Here is a 15,334-nt window from a genome sequence, read left to right as displayed (position 1 = left end):
GCAGTTCTTTTGCTTAACAGGTAAAATTGCCTCTTTACACCCAAAATGAAATTTAATAAAGAGAAATACTCAGGGAGGGGACTTGGCTTAATCCTGAAGTCTCTTCTGTTCATCTACTCAGCCCTAATCCCTGCAGTTTCCTAGTGTTCAGTAGAGAAAAGAACAGCATTTACTTTCTTGCTTCTTTTTGAACTGACCAATTGTGGTGTCTTCTGATGGAGAAGATTGGACCAGGCCCCAGGATGGGCAGGACAGTGCACACACATATAGAATCCACACCCAGCCAGAGCTTTCCCATACCCATTTTGGTATTTTATGTAACCCCATAGCTTTAACTTTGGTATGTAGGGATAGTTCCAGGTGTATGTTGGAGCACAGCCCCAAACAGCCAGGTTGGTACCACCCCACACTTCAGCTGAAGTTCAGAAAACCTGAAGGTAAAAAGAGAAAGGAAGTATTACTCTAACCCAGCTGCTGCAACAGTCCCCTTGGCAGACAATATCAGCATTTTACACACCAACAATTAATGGTAAAATAGAGAAACGGCCCTGAGCTCAGGGTTGGGATCTCCCTGCTGCTCTGTGGCTGTCCTAACCCTAACCCTAACCCTAAACCCTAACACATTTGCTCTCACACTCACTCAAGAAATGTTCAGGACTCTTTCCTAGCAGTGCCATCACTTCATACAGATCAGGTAGAGAGTACTCGAACTACCTTATGATCCATCCCCCCCAAAAAACACAGATGTTTCCCCCTGCACATATGGCTCTGAATCCCTGTCTGACAGAACAGGGACTTGAATCTACATTCCTACTTCAAAAAGTGCTGTGGTGAGAAAGAAGTGGACATCACCTTCAATTACCCAGTTCTCCTAACTGCTACTGTCCTCTGTGAGAATCCTGGTGCTTCTCAAAGGCATCCTCCACCTACATCTCTCTTTAAGGAAGACCTGCCTTCTGGAGTCAACAGAAGCCTAGATGCGAGTTAGCGCCAAGTTCTGCAGAAGTTTGAGCTTCCACCTTTTTATGCACAGATCTCTGGGAAAGGGTCTGCTTCAGACCTCATCAGCTGGCAGACCTCAACAGTATTTTCAGTACTGCAGTTCTGTACTCATAAAAGCCCCTTCCATTGGGATTCACCCGTGTGGTGCCTCTTCTGCTCCTCCCCAAGCTGATGCTCCCACCCAGTGGCCGAAGCTCAGCAGGTTCCCCAGGCTCTGCTGCAAATTCCCCTTCCTGCCAGTCTCACACCCACTTGTCCTAACCCAGTAAAGGTCAGGAAAGGGAAATTCCCCCTCCAGACTTTTCAGCCCAGTTGTATGCCTTTTAAAACTTAAAACCCTAAAAAGGCCGAGTTTCCTCCTCCTCAAAAAAAAAAAAAGGAAAAAACAGAAAAGCTCTGAAATTTCAGCAAAGGTTACAAAATTTCCTAAGGGGAAGCAGCATTCTCACCCTTCTGTGCAGGTGGTGGAATCCAGGAGGAATTCTGAACTGAGAGTAGACATCAGAAGACTCTGTGCGTTGTAATACAACTGGCTTAGGATTCAAAACAGACCTCCTGAGTCGGATGCCACTGGCAAAACTTCACTACAGTCTTGGGTTAAGCAGAGACAGCAGGTACTGCATTAAAAAGAAAACAACACAAACAGCACATGTTTGTGTTTCTCAAGACAAGAATCAAGGCCTGCTTTTTCAGCAGCACCAGAGCAACACGTTCAAAGCCAAAGCATACTCGGGGAAGTTAGGTTTAATGAAAATATATAGAATGTGTAAATGCATCTGTGTACTTTTAAGGTAAACCTTGAATCAAGTATCTAATTTAAAAAAATTAACATCTGATATCATTATAGAAAGTCCTCTGCAACATTAATCAGGAGGGGAAAAAAACTCCAAGTTTTTCAAGTACTCTGAGAAGACACGGGCTATACTTGAAAGGAGTAAAGAAGTGTTGAATTTAACATGTAGGAGCAAACACATTTTATCACGTACCTTAAGATTTCTGCAATTTCAGCAAAAGCTACTATTTTCCCTTGCATTTCTTCCATGCTCTGAAACATTCTGCATTTAGTGGTTATTTAGTTTGATTAAGGTAGGTCAGACTTCCTTACCTACATGTATTTTACTGAATTGCTACCCTGCTCTCACAAAACTGTAGTGCCAATTCAATTAGAAAGGAAGTGATGCAGTCAATGGTAAAAACAGTAATTGGGATAAAATTCAGAGAAAATATTTGCACTTCAAAAAGTAATAAAAATCTCCTCTGGTATAATGAGAACAGTTCTAATGAGTCAGGGACAAAAATATAAAATGCCAGAAAACATCATCTAACAAAACACCCTTGTGAAATTTAATTGAAGTCACCATATTTAAATATGAAAGGAAGAAAAGGCATAACAAATCTTACTACACTGGGGATGAAGGTAATGAACTACATTCCTGGTACTGTTCTGGAAATGATTTAACTGCACTTGTGCAGCAGAAAGAAATAACTAAACTCAAGCAGTGGCAATTACACAGTTCTCTACTGAATGGAGACTTTGCAACCAGAAACACAATAGAGTATCTAATTCAATTCTGACAGGAAACCAAAATTAGTAAAATAATACTATTTTGGAACTTTTTAAGGGTATCTCTTTAAGATACTGTTTGTCTCAACTTTCTGTTTCAGTAGGCAACAACATACAGATACACACAACTGCTGTCATCAAGGTAAGGAGAGGGGCAACTTGCAAGATGAATTATTGCAGATAAAACACTACCTTCTCTCTCCTCTACCCTTTTTTTTTAAGTGAAGTCTTTGAAATGGACTGAAAAGTCTCATAAATTCCTGTCTCTTTACACCTATACATGATTTAGGTCCACATAATTCAAATTATTTACCCAAGACATTTTTATACGAGTCATGTAAAAATACACATTTTATTATGTACATTGAGAGGTTCAAGTTAATTTAATGACACAGTTTTTCCTTCTTCAGTTCCATCTTTTGCCTCAAGATGTTCTGCTGCTGCTTCCACGTATTTTTCTTCAGTGACCTGCAGAAACACATAAATTCTGTTATATTTTTAAAAGTTATTTAATTCTCCTTGATACTGAAAATCCCCTCATACTGTCACTGTAACAACATAGGATAGCTTAAAAAGACAATTATTTTCTCCAAAATTAAACAATTTGAAGGACAAGAATATTCAAACTAAGTTCATAGAAAATACTGTGGGGTAGGCTCAGAAAACATCTTTGGCTAACAAGTTTTAGCAGACATACAGCACTTCTTTTTCTCTCCCACCACATAAATAAGTCAAATGTTTGATCTGAAGGCTCCAAAGCATCTGCTGTTTAATTCTTACAAAGATTTCCTATGTTTAAACACGCCTTGATAGTGAGTCTCTGGTTATACGTAGCTTATGGTATTTTAGTTCCATTTATCTTACCAATTTGCCTTTTGCATTTATTGAAACATTGTAAAGCTTCTGGTGGGTAAGTACATTTCAACTTTGAAACACTGGTTCTTTAACAGAAGAGTATTTGCAAGAAACTCATTTGCCATGTAGGTGTTAAACAGGAAAAAAATGCCTAAACTAGTGTATTTATGCAGTTTATTGAAATAGCATTCCCTATTCCCTCTAACTTTCACCTAGGTTCAAGGCCAGGCTGGATGGAGCTCTGAGCAACCTGGTGTAGTGGAAGGTGTCTATGCCCATGGCATGGGGTTGGAACTAGATGATCTTTAAGATCCCTTCCAACCCAGGCCATTGTGTGATTCAACCAGTGGTATTAGATTTTATCCCTGTATTTATTCAGAAGAAACATGTTGACATCTGTTCTCTCAAACCTGTGGCAGAAAACTTGTTAGCCAAAATCTAGGTAAGTGTAAATATTCCCATGTTCACGACTGAAACAGGAAAAATTAATTTTAAATTTTACGCACACGCGATACCAACATTAATTCTAGAGATGAATTTGAAATATAAGGTGATAATTAACATATTAAATAATTTATTAGTTAAAATATTTCTATAAAAAATGTGGGATTCTTAGAAGCAGACAGCTTCCATGCCACAGATGTAAAGTCTGATACAGTTTGCTCCGTTTTTTTTAATTCTACCAATTATATCAATTGAATAGTGTATGGGGTTTATTTTAAATGGCACAATGTATTTTAATAACCAGACACCAGAAACAATATTAGCAAGTCCTCTACGACACCTCTTTTCTTCACCCATGAATATTTCAATTCCAAAAAATACATTCTTGAATATAATACCCACCTCTAATCATTCAAATTCTCTACCCCAGCACACCTTGGTATTTGCTAAGCTGCACTTAAATGCTAATGAGACTTACCAGCCTCTTTGATCTTTCCAGCAGTCTGGGCCACACGGTGTGGTGAGCCTGTGTGACACGTCATTAAATGATGTTAGTGAGGTAAAAAATAATCTTATGATAGAATAGACTCCGAAAAATGTATAGAAATGATGGCACAAAGCCATAATAATGCCTAGCTCAGATGCTACAGACAACAATTTCAGTGTCTGATTTGCCCATATTCCTTTGGGGGACTTGAATGAGTGGATGCATGAAGGAGGCTGTGACCCCATGGGTGGGTCCAGGATGGAGCAGGGTCCTGTTGGAGACCTGTGGCCCATGGAGAGGGAAGCCCACCCTGGAGCAGGTTTTTCCCAGGTAGGACTTGCAGCGCCTGTGGGGGACCCACGTTGGTACAGCTCATTCATGAAGCACTGCACCCCATGGAGGAGTGACCCATGGGACAGCACTTTGGGAAGAACTGCTGCCTGAGGGATGAACTCATGTTGGAGAGGTCCATCAAGGACTGTCTCCTGTGGGAGGGACCCCACAGGAGCAGGGGAAGGACTCCTCCACCTGAGCAGCAGCAGAAACAACAACTAACTGCAACCCCCATTCCCCTTGCCCTGCACTGCTTGGGGGGAGGAGGGGGAACATGGAAGGAAGGAGGGGTGAGGGGAAGGTGATTTTTAAGACTGTTTTATTTCTCACTCTTTGGTTTCTATTCTGTTAGTAATAAATATAAGTATTATTCCCATTTGAGTCTGTTTTGCCCATGAAGGTAATCAGTAACTGACCTCTCTCAGCTCTTATCTCTACTCATGTATCCTTAGCTGGCTTTTTTTCTTCTCCTCTGTCCAGTTGCAGAGGGGGAGTTAGAGAGCAGCTTTAGTGGGTACCTGGTATCTGGCCAGGGTCAACCCACTACACCATCACATGCCCCATTCCTGGAAGTGTTAAAGGCCAGGCTGGATGGGTTCTGAGCAACCTGATCTAGTGGAAGGTGTCCCTGCCCCAGTCAGAGGGGGTGGAATGAGATGATCTTTGAAGTCCCTTCCAACCCAAACCACTCCAAGCTCCCACAATTCATTGACTGTTTGGAATCCTTGAGGGGTTAATGGGCAAAAATGAGAATTACGGTAAGGAAGGGAACACAGAGATGAGCTGAGGAACCCTTGAAAACTTCCCCAGCTGAGACAATAGCACATGTGCTACACCACAGGTCAAAATCTTGTAAGTCAACAGGAATGGGAAGAAAGACTTCTTCCTCCACCTACAGTTCTGCAAAGCCTTTGTTTTTAGCACTAGGACGTCTTCTGCTATTGTTGTTAAATTTTACTTTGGTGTCTTGGAAGATTTTGAATTATATCCTGCATCGTGAGTACAAATTCCAAGTTCTGCTCTTTCATGGAGGTGAATGAACTATCCAGGTAGAAACTGCACAACCAAAACAATGCTTTCAGTACTGAAAAATAACATCAAGGGTCCTCTGATGCAAACTTTTCTAATTCTGATTCCACAACCACAATAATTCCAGGAAAACAACCCCCAAATATCCAACATGGTCCTTCCTTTTCTCCTGTTCTCACCTCTGAATTATGTTCAGCTGCCAGCACAGCACATAATAAAAGATCAGAAAGTAAGCAAAATGCCCTAATTTAAAGGAGGAAAACCTGCACAGATTAATTACCTTCAAATGGATTGGCAGGGACACACCCTGGAACCTCCTTATCAATTCAGATTGGTCAGTCTGAAGATTATGGGCTGCTGTTATCTCATACTGGAAACAGAAACTTGTCCTTGGAATATGGGGGCCTTCAGTAACATCTACAAAGTCACCAAACCTGATGAGAGAAAAAAAACCAACAACCTATGTCAAATATATTCAGAGAAAAGTACAAGCAGATTAGGTTTTATTTTTGATTACCCAACTCCAGTCAACAAAAAGAAAATCCACACAAATACCAAACCAAATCTAAACAAATATCCATTCAGCATTTTTAGGTTTCCTGAACAAAAAGTACAGGTCACACTATTTCCTTAAATGAACTTAGGAAATTTAAACCTCAAGTCTAGGAAAGGATCCTTGGTTTAACAAATCTTTGATGCCATGTTGGCCCTAAAACTGGGATAACTCTGTCATTCACCAGAAAAAGATTTGTCTGCAAGATCACTCATTTTCCACAGTAGAGTGTTTACAACCTGCACAGTTGGGTTTTTTTCAAGACCTTTCAGGTCTTGAAAAACTGCAAATTAATTAAGAAAAGTGAGATACAGAAAGATGTACAGCATAAAAATACTCAGAACAAACCTCTCCCAGAAATCAAAAGGTAAGCCCATTTTCCGTATTATTGAGCAAACAAGAGTGGAAGAAAGGAGAAGAAGACACAAGATTGTTCTAAAATTTCAAGAACCATCACTGCAAAGACACCTGTTCCTTCAGAGAGATGTGGACTCCAAAATCAAATGCACAACAATTTAGACATCTAGAAAATGGAATATCCTACACTAGCCTGAGCTAGAGAGAAATTCTTTTAATTGCCTGAGATACAATACAAGCTTCCTGCCTCCAGCCTAAGAACTTTATGTATCCCAGGAGGCTGTTTTATTCTCACCTCCACCACTACAAGGCAGTAGCTTGCCAGTTAGGAACATCTTGACAACTTTAGAAGAAAAATCCACCATACAATGCTAACTCTTGTTTACAAACAAGTATTTGGCTTGCATGTTATTTAACCTGCCAAGCTCTAGAGGTTTATTTAGATTTCATGTAAAAGCAATGAAAGCAGTAAGACTGCTCTGGCAATTACTACCTTTAACATAACAAGAAATAGAAATGTAGTATCACATAGTATCACAAAATAATGGTTATTAAAAAGAAACAAACAAACCACACCAAACAACCCCACAGAGACCACAGAACAGCGATGAATACAAGTGATTCTTAAATTTAAAACCATCGTAAGTAACTTACTCTTCTCGCTTGCAGAGAGTACTTGCAATATGATCAAATCTTTCAGTGAATCATTACAGAATGAGAGTTCAGTTTTGCTCACCTGTGTAACGTTACAATTCCTTCCATATTCTGGGAAGCTTTTTGTTCTATCACCTCCATTTTGTATCTGAACAAGACCAAAAAAATTATTTTAAAAAATCCTCATTTTTAGCACCCACTTCTTTTGAGAATACTTCAGAAACCAATTTAAGGAGCACCCTGAAAAATGTTTGTATTTATGTGAGCTTTGAGACAGGTTTCAATTCCTAATGACAACACGTATTGTTGTAGGTCCCTTGCTACTGAAACAGTCCATTCCAGTCTATTCCATACATATGCTATAGGAGGGCCGTGCTCCCTCAACAGAGGGAGATCAAATTCGGAAAGACCAAATGAATCTACTATTTCAAAGAAAAAATAAGAGTTTTTCAAGTCACATGCAAAACTAGAAGACACCATCAGATCACCTACACTGATTTTATGCAATGTGTGGCCCTCAACAGCTGGTCACCTGCAATACAGCAAGGTGCTGTCTGTGCTTTCTACACACAATGCCTAAAGCTACTATCAAAGTCACTGCCCACCTGCTGCCAATGCCAACATAGTGAAGAGATGCTGGTCTATATGTCACATTAATATCATCTTCAGCATTAAGCCAAAAAACTTGCTATTTTTGCAACTTCAGCTTCAGCACAGTTTTATTTTGGTCCACAAAATTATAAATTACTTATCATTCCTCCCCCCACATCTCTCCAACTCCTCCAGCCAAAAAGCTGTGGACCAAAGATTTTTTTTTCCCAAAACATTGCTAAACTGTTTTTTTCTCAGCATAGAATGGAGTGTTTTGAACAAGACTATTTTTGTAGCACAGACCAGAGTATTTTAGCCATTTCTCCTCTGCAGAGCTCAAAACCTGCAGTTCACCAAATCTTCATTTGAAGATACCAAGACATGAGAAACCTCCTTTAAATATGAAAGCCTTTCAGCAAAGGCTGAGAAACTACCACATCAAGGTTAACCACCAAGAGCTTCAGTTTAATAGTAGAGAAACCTTGAAGCTCGCTAGTGAACAAAAGCAGTCTTACAGTCTTTCAGTTTGTTACAAAACTACATCCAGTAAAGGGGCCAGGTGTTGACCTCTGGAGAGAACATTAAAAATTAAATAAGTTAGTGAGACAAAAAGAACAGAGACAGGCTGATTCGGAGCAGTGGGAAAAGCACCTTCTCACTTCACCTGTCAGATCTTATTTTAGATTTACAAAACCAAGCAGAGATCTGAATTGATTTCTAATTGCCTTTTTGAACCAAAGGCAACTTCAGATACTTGCCTGTTATGCTGAAACATTTCTCGTGCTACTTTTGCTTCGACAAGCAGTGTTTCAAAGGGCAGGTCTTGATAGATTAGCTTTTTGGCATCTCTTGTAAGAGAACGGAAGTTTTCCTAAAAAACAGGGCATATAAAACTGTAACCACTGTTTCTCAGCTGCAGCAAATGGATAAAGCACAGCAAACACTAAATTTTAGTCAAAACAACAAAGATCATCCATTATAAATCCTAAATACATATTGCTATAGATCATCTCTGTTTAAATGGACCGATTCAATGTCCAATCAAACCAACAGGCATTTGTCCACTGGAAAAAACATATACTAATTAAACTTCTCAGGTTTTCCTTACATAATATATATACATACAGTCTTGCTACTGCTAAATATTCATCTGTATATCTTGTTTCCCAGAGTGGTGACGTCACTTGTAAATGTCCTCTATTTGGATTGAATCAAAGGGGAAAAAAAAAGATACTGAATATTTAATAGATAGAAATTAATCACCTTGGTCCAGAATGTGAAGTTCTGCAGAACTCAGATTTACTAATACATAAATAGATTGTTATGAGGAGAAATTACATTTATAATGTAATGTAGAAAATGTTTTTAGGTAAGTTACTTCAGCTACAAGATCATGTTGAAGAGAAATTCTCCATTTTACCAATATTGCTTTGTCAGTCACACACACCTCTGCTGGTATTTGGGCACAAGAACAAGAACGGGAACCAGATGAGTAAAACACTTGTAATTCCAAACAGGTCTGAGATTTAGAGGGTTCAGATTATTAGATTTACTGCAGAGCATGAAATATAAGCAAGTTATTAATGGGAGCTTCAGCTGAATGCGCTCATAGTTCTTGTTCAACAACAAACTGATTCTGCTGTAAAACCACCAGCTGAAAATACACATCTTACACACATTTTCACTTTTGGAGGGCTCTACTCACACAAAGACTGTGGCTGCATCTACATTACCAGTCAGGAGAGGCTGAGGAGGACCAGATCTGCACAGTAACAGAGATGGCACAGAGGTCCCAACAGCTACATCAGCTGTTTCTGAAATTTATTTCAGACTAGAAACTACTCTAGCCCCAGAGACCTAAAACCTGTAAGCACCTGGAGAACAGCTCAAGGTTTAGTTTCATCTGAAAGGAACTCTGACAGCACCCTGCAACACAGCAAGTGCATTGTAAATGCACAGATCAGCTCCCAAAGGGAACTCCTGATGTGTAGATACACCCATCCAAAAGAAGAAAAAACCTCTGTGCCCTCTCCCCCATTAAAAAACAGCCGCTGGACAAGGACACAAGCTATGCAACTTTTCAGGCAAGAAAAGTGCTTACATTTGTTGGTTTCCATTCATTCAGTCTGTTGTCCAAAAGTACATCATAACAGAAAGCTCCAGAGATCACTGCAATTCCAACCCAAAAATATTAATGTTTGTAACAAAGTGCGTATTTCACTGTCACATTATAGTCTTACAGCAAAACGACTGAGAAGAAAAACAGAGTTATCTCAAGAAATTCATCATAAGATAAAATTTTCAGCTGTGATTATACAATAAGAAGGCAGAATAAACCTCTATAATTTTAATTTCACTGAATGACAAAGTAATTTGAAATGACTCAGTAAAAAGTCCCCCCATTAAAGAGGGGAAAAAGTATACTGCTTTACAAAACTCCATCTAACACTGGGAAAAAAAAAAAAAAAAAAAAACAAAAAAACCACAAAAACACACACTTTGAAAATACTTCACATCTTTCCTTTGCAAGCACCATATACTAAATCTGAACAACTAAATTATAAAGACAAATTTACTGCATAGAGAAATCAGACAATATTAGAGCTGAAATAAAATGTTTTACCATGACACAAGCATGACATAAATTTCTGATAAAGGCAACACAAATTTCTGTGGTAGTTGTTACAACACTCTTTATGTATATTTATTCAGTTACTGCCATTTAGAAATCAAATCTTTGAACCCAGTAATCTCACACTATTTCTACAGATACAGTATTATAATATAGCTCTCAGTATAACCAAGATTATTCCAAATTCTGGCAGAACTGAAATATCCACCTGTACTTACCAATCAAGACAAATGCTGAAATTGTTAAAAAGAGAATCAGTTACAGGATTCCACCTGTAAGGACCAGCAGCCAACCTTCTTATATATCAAATGCATAACCATGCAGGCTTTGCTATTGAAACAAAGCATTGTGCATTTTCTCACTTTCCTAAATCTTAAATCAGGTCACAGACGAGTAGATGTTGTTGCTAACCCCGTTTGTACTTCAATAATCTTCCAATTTGGTGTAGAGATTGTCATTCTTAGTAACTCAAGTGCTCACAAGGTTATGCAGTTATTAGAGCAAATTTCACAGAAACATATCACATCATATCTAGAGACCCTACTCACATCACTTCACAAAACAGAGGCTGAGGTACTCACTTCAGCTATGAAATCCTAAGTGGTCTGAAACGTGGACCAATTTTCTGTACATTTGACAACGAAATTGTTTTTAGTGTGATTACTATAAATTAAAGGCAACAGCAACAGCATGTAATACACACAGCAATGAGAAGCACCATCAATCACTGGGAAAGGAGCCTCTGATTTATTGATAACTTTGCTTATTAAACATTCACTTAAGAAGCAGCAAAAGACAATGAATATAGAACACTTCCATCACCTGGCACTTCTGGAGCTTTAACGAGGCTCACTGAGTACTCGTCCTTGAATGCCCGCTTCAGCACACACGCCATGATCATGGCACAGGAACGCCAATACGCCTGCAAAGGGAATTTCAAAACATGCATTCATTACCTAACGAAGCTAACAAGCCACAGCAGCTGAATTATCAGCTAATTATTCCAAAAGAATACCATAATTTAACTGAATGATGCACAAACCTAGCTGTCTAGCCAAGCGTTCCATCCCTGGAAATGTCCAAGGCCAGGTTGGATGGGGCTTGGAGCAACCTGGTCTAATGAAAGGTATCCCTGCCCATGGCAGGAGGTTGGAACTGGATGATCTTTAAGGTCCCTTCCAACCCAAACCATTCTATGATTCTATGATTACTTTCTTTAGTATTTAAACTTCTGTTTAGAGATGACTCTCCAGACAGAATCAAATCAAAACAAAACTGCACACAGAAAGCAATCCAGATGTTTCCCTGGAGATAAGTCTGAAATCACAGAATAATGCAACAATATAGGTTGAAAGGGATGCCAGCACATCACATAACCCACACACTGGTCTAATGACAACCTAATGATGCACCAACCAGCCATTGAAAATATCTGAACTTTCATGACAACAAAGTTCAAGAAAGCAGACAGACATGGAACTGAAGGGGGCACACAGAATCAAGTGGTCATAATCAGGGACACTTGCAATGAGATAAGAGACAGACAACCAGGGTCACCTACAATGGAATAACATACTGACTTACCTTGTTTACTTCCTCTGGATCTTCATCTTTGAAGGTAAGGAACTGAATTTCACATGATTTGGTCAAGGGTCTGTACATATCCCAGACTTCTCCATCCACAAGAGCCAAAACTGATTTCTTGCAATGCCATTCACTTAAATCTAAAGAAAGTAAAAAAACCCAAAAGTATTACACAGTTATTAACCATATTTCTCAGGATCAGTTCAGACCCCTGCATTTGTAACTACAAACTGCAAGTTTCACTTCTGTAAATGACTTGGGAAGATGAGCTGTTAACAGATCCTCCAAAAATTAACTCAGTCCCTAGTTCAGTTGGCAGCACAACATTGAGCACGAGGGGCACAGTGTTAGCTCAGGAGCCCACCCACTTACGCATGGCACAGTTGTAGGGTGTAGACAGAGCCTTGTTCATGACAAACACGGTGCCAGGGTGTGACTTCCCGGTGTATTTCACCTCGATTTTCTCAATCCGTGGCTGGAGCGACAACTGTCTCTCCTTCTCTTTGCTGAAGAGCTCGTTACGCATCCGAACCATCTCCTCGGGCACCAGCCGAGACACGGCTGGCGTGGAGAGGAACCCTGGGGGAAGGAGGGACCCAGTGTGAGCAACAATCCTGGAGTAAGCAACCCTGGAGCGGGCCCAGTGGAGGGCAACAAGGACAACTCGGAGACTGGAACATCTCTCTTATGAGGAAAGGCTGAAAGAAACAGGCCTGTTCAGCCTGGAGAAGAGATGACTGAGAGGGGACCCAATCACTGTCTGTCAGTGTCTGCAGGGAGGTGTCAGGGCATGGCCCAGGCTCTGCTCGGTGGTGCTGAGCAATGGGACAAGAGGCAACGGGCAGAAACTGATGCTCAGAAAGTTCCACCTGAACATGAGGAAGAACTTCTTTCCTGTACAGTGACTGAGCACTGGAACAGATCACCCACAGCGGGTGTGGAATCCCCCTCACTAGAGATATTCCAGAACTGTCTGGACACAATCCTGAGCAACAAATCATGCTTGAGCAGGAAGGTTGGACCATATATCTACTGTGGTCCCTTCCAACATGACCTATTCTGTGTGACCCATTCTGAGTTTTCAGAGCCTCTTTATAAGCTGTTGTTTTCTTAAAAAAAAGGGAAAAAGGAAGACTCTGCTGCCAATCACCCACATGTCTGTCTCAATCTGCACAGGGTGAGCACTTCAGCAGCTCCAGCGAGTGACCACGCTCGGTCCCTGCAGTGCCTGCACAAAGCTACAACACAAGACTCTGAGGAGCAAAAGGGGCCACAAAGACGATGTCTCAAGTATCTCTCATGACGAGAGATTGTGGGAGCTGGGCCTCTTTAGTCTGGAGAAAACTGAGAGGGGATCTCATTAATGCATATAAGTATCTCAAAGGTGGGTGCCAAGAGAATGCTACCAGACTCTTTTCAGTGGTGCCCAGCGACAGGACAAGAAGCAATGGCCATAAACTAAAACACGAGAAGTTCCACCTCAACACGAGGAAGAATTTCTTTATACTGAGGGTGGTAGAGCACTGGAACTGCCCAGGAAGGACAGGGTGTCTCCTCCTCTGGAGACATTCCAAGCCCACCTGTATTCGTTCCTGTGTCACCTGCTCTAAATGACCCTGCCTTGGGAAGGGGGTTGGACTGGATGATCTCCAACATTCTGTGATTCTGTGAAAACGTTAATATCGCTCCCTGGCTGCAAAGGCCCTTCCCTCAGACAGCCCGATTCCCCTGTGGCCTCTGCAGGGCACCTCAGCCCCTCAAGGCACCCCCGCAGGACGAGCCTGAGCCCAAGCTAGCCCCAGCTCTGCACTCTGAGCTCCCGTCCCAGCTCCCTCCTGCACTCCCGGTTCTCCCCCGACTCCCTCCCGCACTCACGGCTCCCGTTCCGGCTCCCGGCCCGCAGCCCGCGGCCAGCCCAGGGCCCCGCCATGTTGTCGCCGCCGCGGTGCCTCTTCCCCCGGGCTCGGCCGGAAACAGCGGCCGCTCTCGCGCGGTTCCGCCGGCGCTCCGCCCGCGGCCGGCAGGCGGCGGGAGCTGCCGATGGCGCTGTCACCGCTCCCTCCGGAGGGCCCGGGATAAAACTGTCGTGGAATACATCCTGGTTTGGAAGGGACCCACAGGGATCATCGCAGGATGATTCTCTCATCCTGGTGGGTGAGAGGCTGGACATGGCCCGGCCATGTGCACTGGGAGCCCAGAAACCCCCCGTGTCCTGGGCTGCACTCAAAGCAGTGTGGGCAGCAGAGGAGGGAGGGGATTCTGCCCCTCTACTCTGCTCTGGTGAGACCCCACCTGCAGTGCTGCCTCCAGCTCTGGGGTCCCCAGCACAGCAAGGACATGGACCTGTTGGAGTGAGTCCAGAGGAGGCCACCAAGTTGATTAGAGGGATGGAGCACTTCTCCTATAAGGACAGGCTGAGAGTTGGGATTGCTCATCCTGGAAAAGAGAAGGCTTTGGGGTGACCAAATTGTGGCCTTCCAGTACCTGAAGGGAACCTACAAGAAAGAGGGGACAAGACTTTTTACAAGAGCCTGTAGTGACAGGACAAGGGGGAATGGGTTCAAACTCAGGGTGGATTTAGATTCGATATTAAGAAGAAATTTTTCCCTGTGAGGGTGGTGAGGTACTGGAACAGGTTGCTCAGGGAAGCTGTGGCTGCCCCATCCCTGGCAGTGTTCAAAGTCAGGTTGAACAAGGCTCTGAGTAACCTGATCCAGTGAAAGTTGTCTCTGTCCACGGCAAGGGGTTGGAGAAAGATAATCTTTAAGGTCCTTTCCAACCCAGGCCATTCTACAATTCTATGATTCTATGATTCTATTATCAGAGTCCAAGTCCTGGCCCTGCACAGGACAGCCCCAAGGATCCCATCATGTGCCTGAGAGAGAGGTTGTGGAATCACACCATGTTTGCTCAGAGAGGGTGTGGAGTCTCCCTCACTGGAGATATTCCAGAACCATCTGGATGCAATCCTGTGCCATGTGCTCCGGGATGACCCTTCTTGAGCAGGGAGGTTGGACCAAATGACCCACTGGGGTCCCTTCCAACCTGACTCATTCTGGGATTCTGAGAGTGTTGTCTAAACACTCCATGAGCTCTGTGAGTGCTCACATGAGCACTGTGGCCACTGCCCTGGGGAGCAGTTCTGTGGAGTACCCTGGGCAGGAATGTCATCCCAAAACCATATAACTCCAGCACCCCAGTGCCAGCCCCCCTTTGCCAACACTGACCACCTGCGCTGGGCTTGCGTAG

The 15,334-nt window shown here is 42.2% G+C and overlaps 1 protein-coding gene across 1 annotated transcript; it reads right to left on the bottom strand.

The window, feature by feature from the left end:
- Positions 1 to 2,887: 2,887 nt before the first annotated feature.
- On the bottom strand, positions 2,888 to 14,057 carry MRPL39 (mitochondrial ribosomal protein L39). The gene is made up of 10 exons (XM_032680798.1): positions 13,961 to 14,057; positions 12,458 to 12,664; positions 12,086 to 12,225; positions 11,324 to 11,423; positions 9,971 to 10,038; positions 8,628 to 8,740; positions 7,361 to 7,426; positions 5,995 to 6,148; positions 4,344 to 4,391; positions 2,888 to 3,034 (listed from the first exon to the last, which is right to left on the bottom strand). The coding sequence occupies exons 1-10, from the start codon at positions 14,013 to 14,015 to the stop codon at positions 2,945 to 2,947; spliced, it is 1,041 nt and encodes a 346-aa protein (XP_032536689.1). The 5' UTR covers positions 14,016 to 14,057; the 3' UTR covers positions 2,888 to 2,944.
- Positions 14,058 to 15,334: the final 1,277 nt, after the last annotated feature.

Source organism: Chiroxiphia lanceolata, chromosome 2 (genome assembly GCF_009829145.1).
Source record: "Chiroxiphia lanceolata isolate bChiLan1 chromosome 2, bChiLan1.pri, whole genome shotgun sequence".
Classification (NCBI taxonomy): Eukaryota; Metazoa; Chordata; class Aves; order Passeriformes; family Pipridae; genus Chiroxiphia; species Chiroxiphia lanceolata.
The sequence above is the reverse complement of the archived record's forward strand: the minus strand, read 5'-3'. Positions and strand labels throughout refer to the sequence as shown.

What these genes read in the sequence shown, in the direction of transcription:
- MRPL39 (XM_032680798.1), bottom strand. Translation starts at nt 14,015, where the DNA reads ATGGCGGGGCCCTGGGCTGGCCGCGGGCTGCGGGCCGGGAGCCGGAAC. An exon ending in ACCCTACAACTGTGCCATGC is followed by an intron (nt 12,226 to 12,457) that starts GTAAGTGGGTGG and finishes TACTTTCTTTAG; the next exon opens with ATTTAAGTGAATGGCATTGC. An exon ending in GGAATTGTAACGTTACACAG is followed by an intron (nt 6,149 to 7,360) that starts GTGAGCAAAACT and finishes TTCTCTCATCAG; the next exon opens with GTTTGGTGACTTTGTAGATG.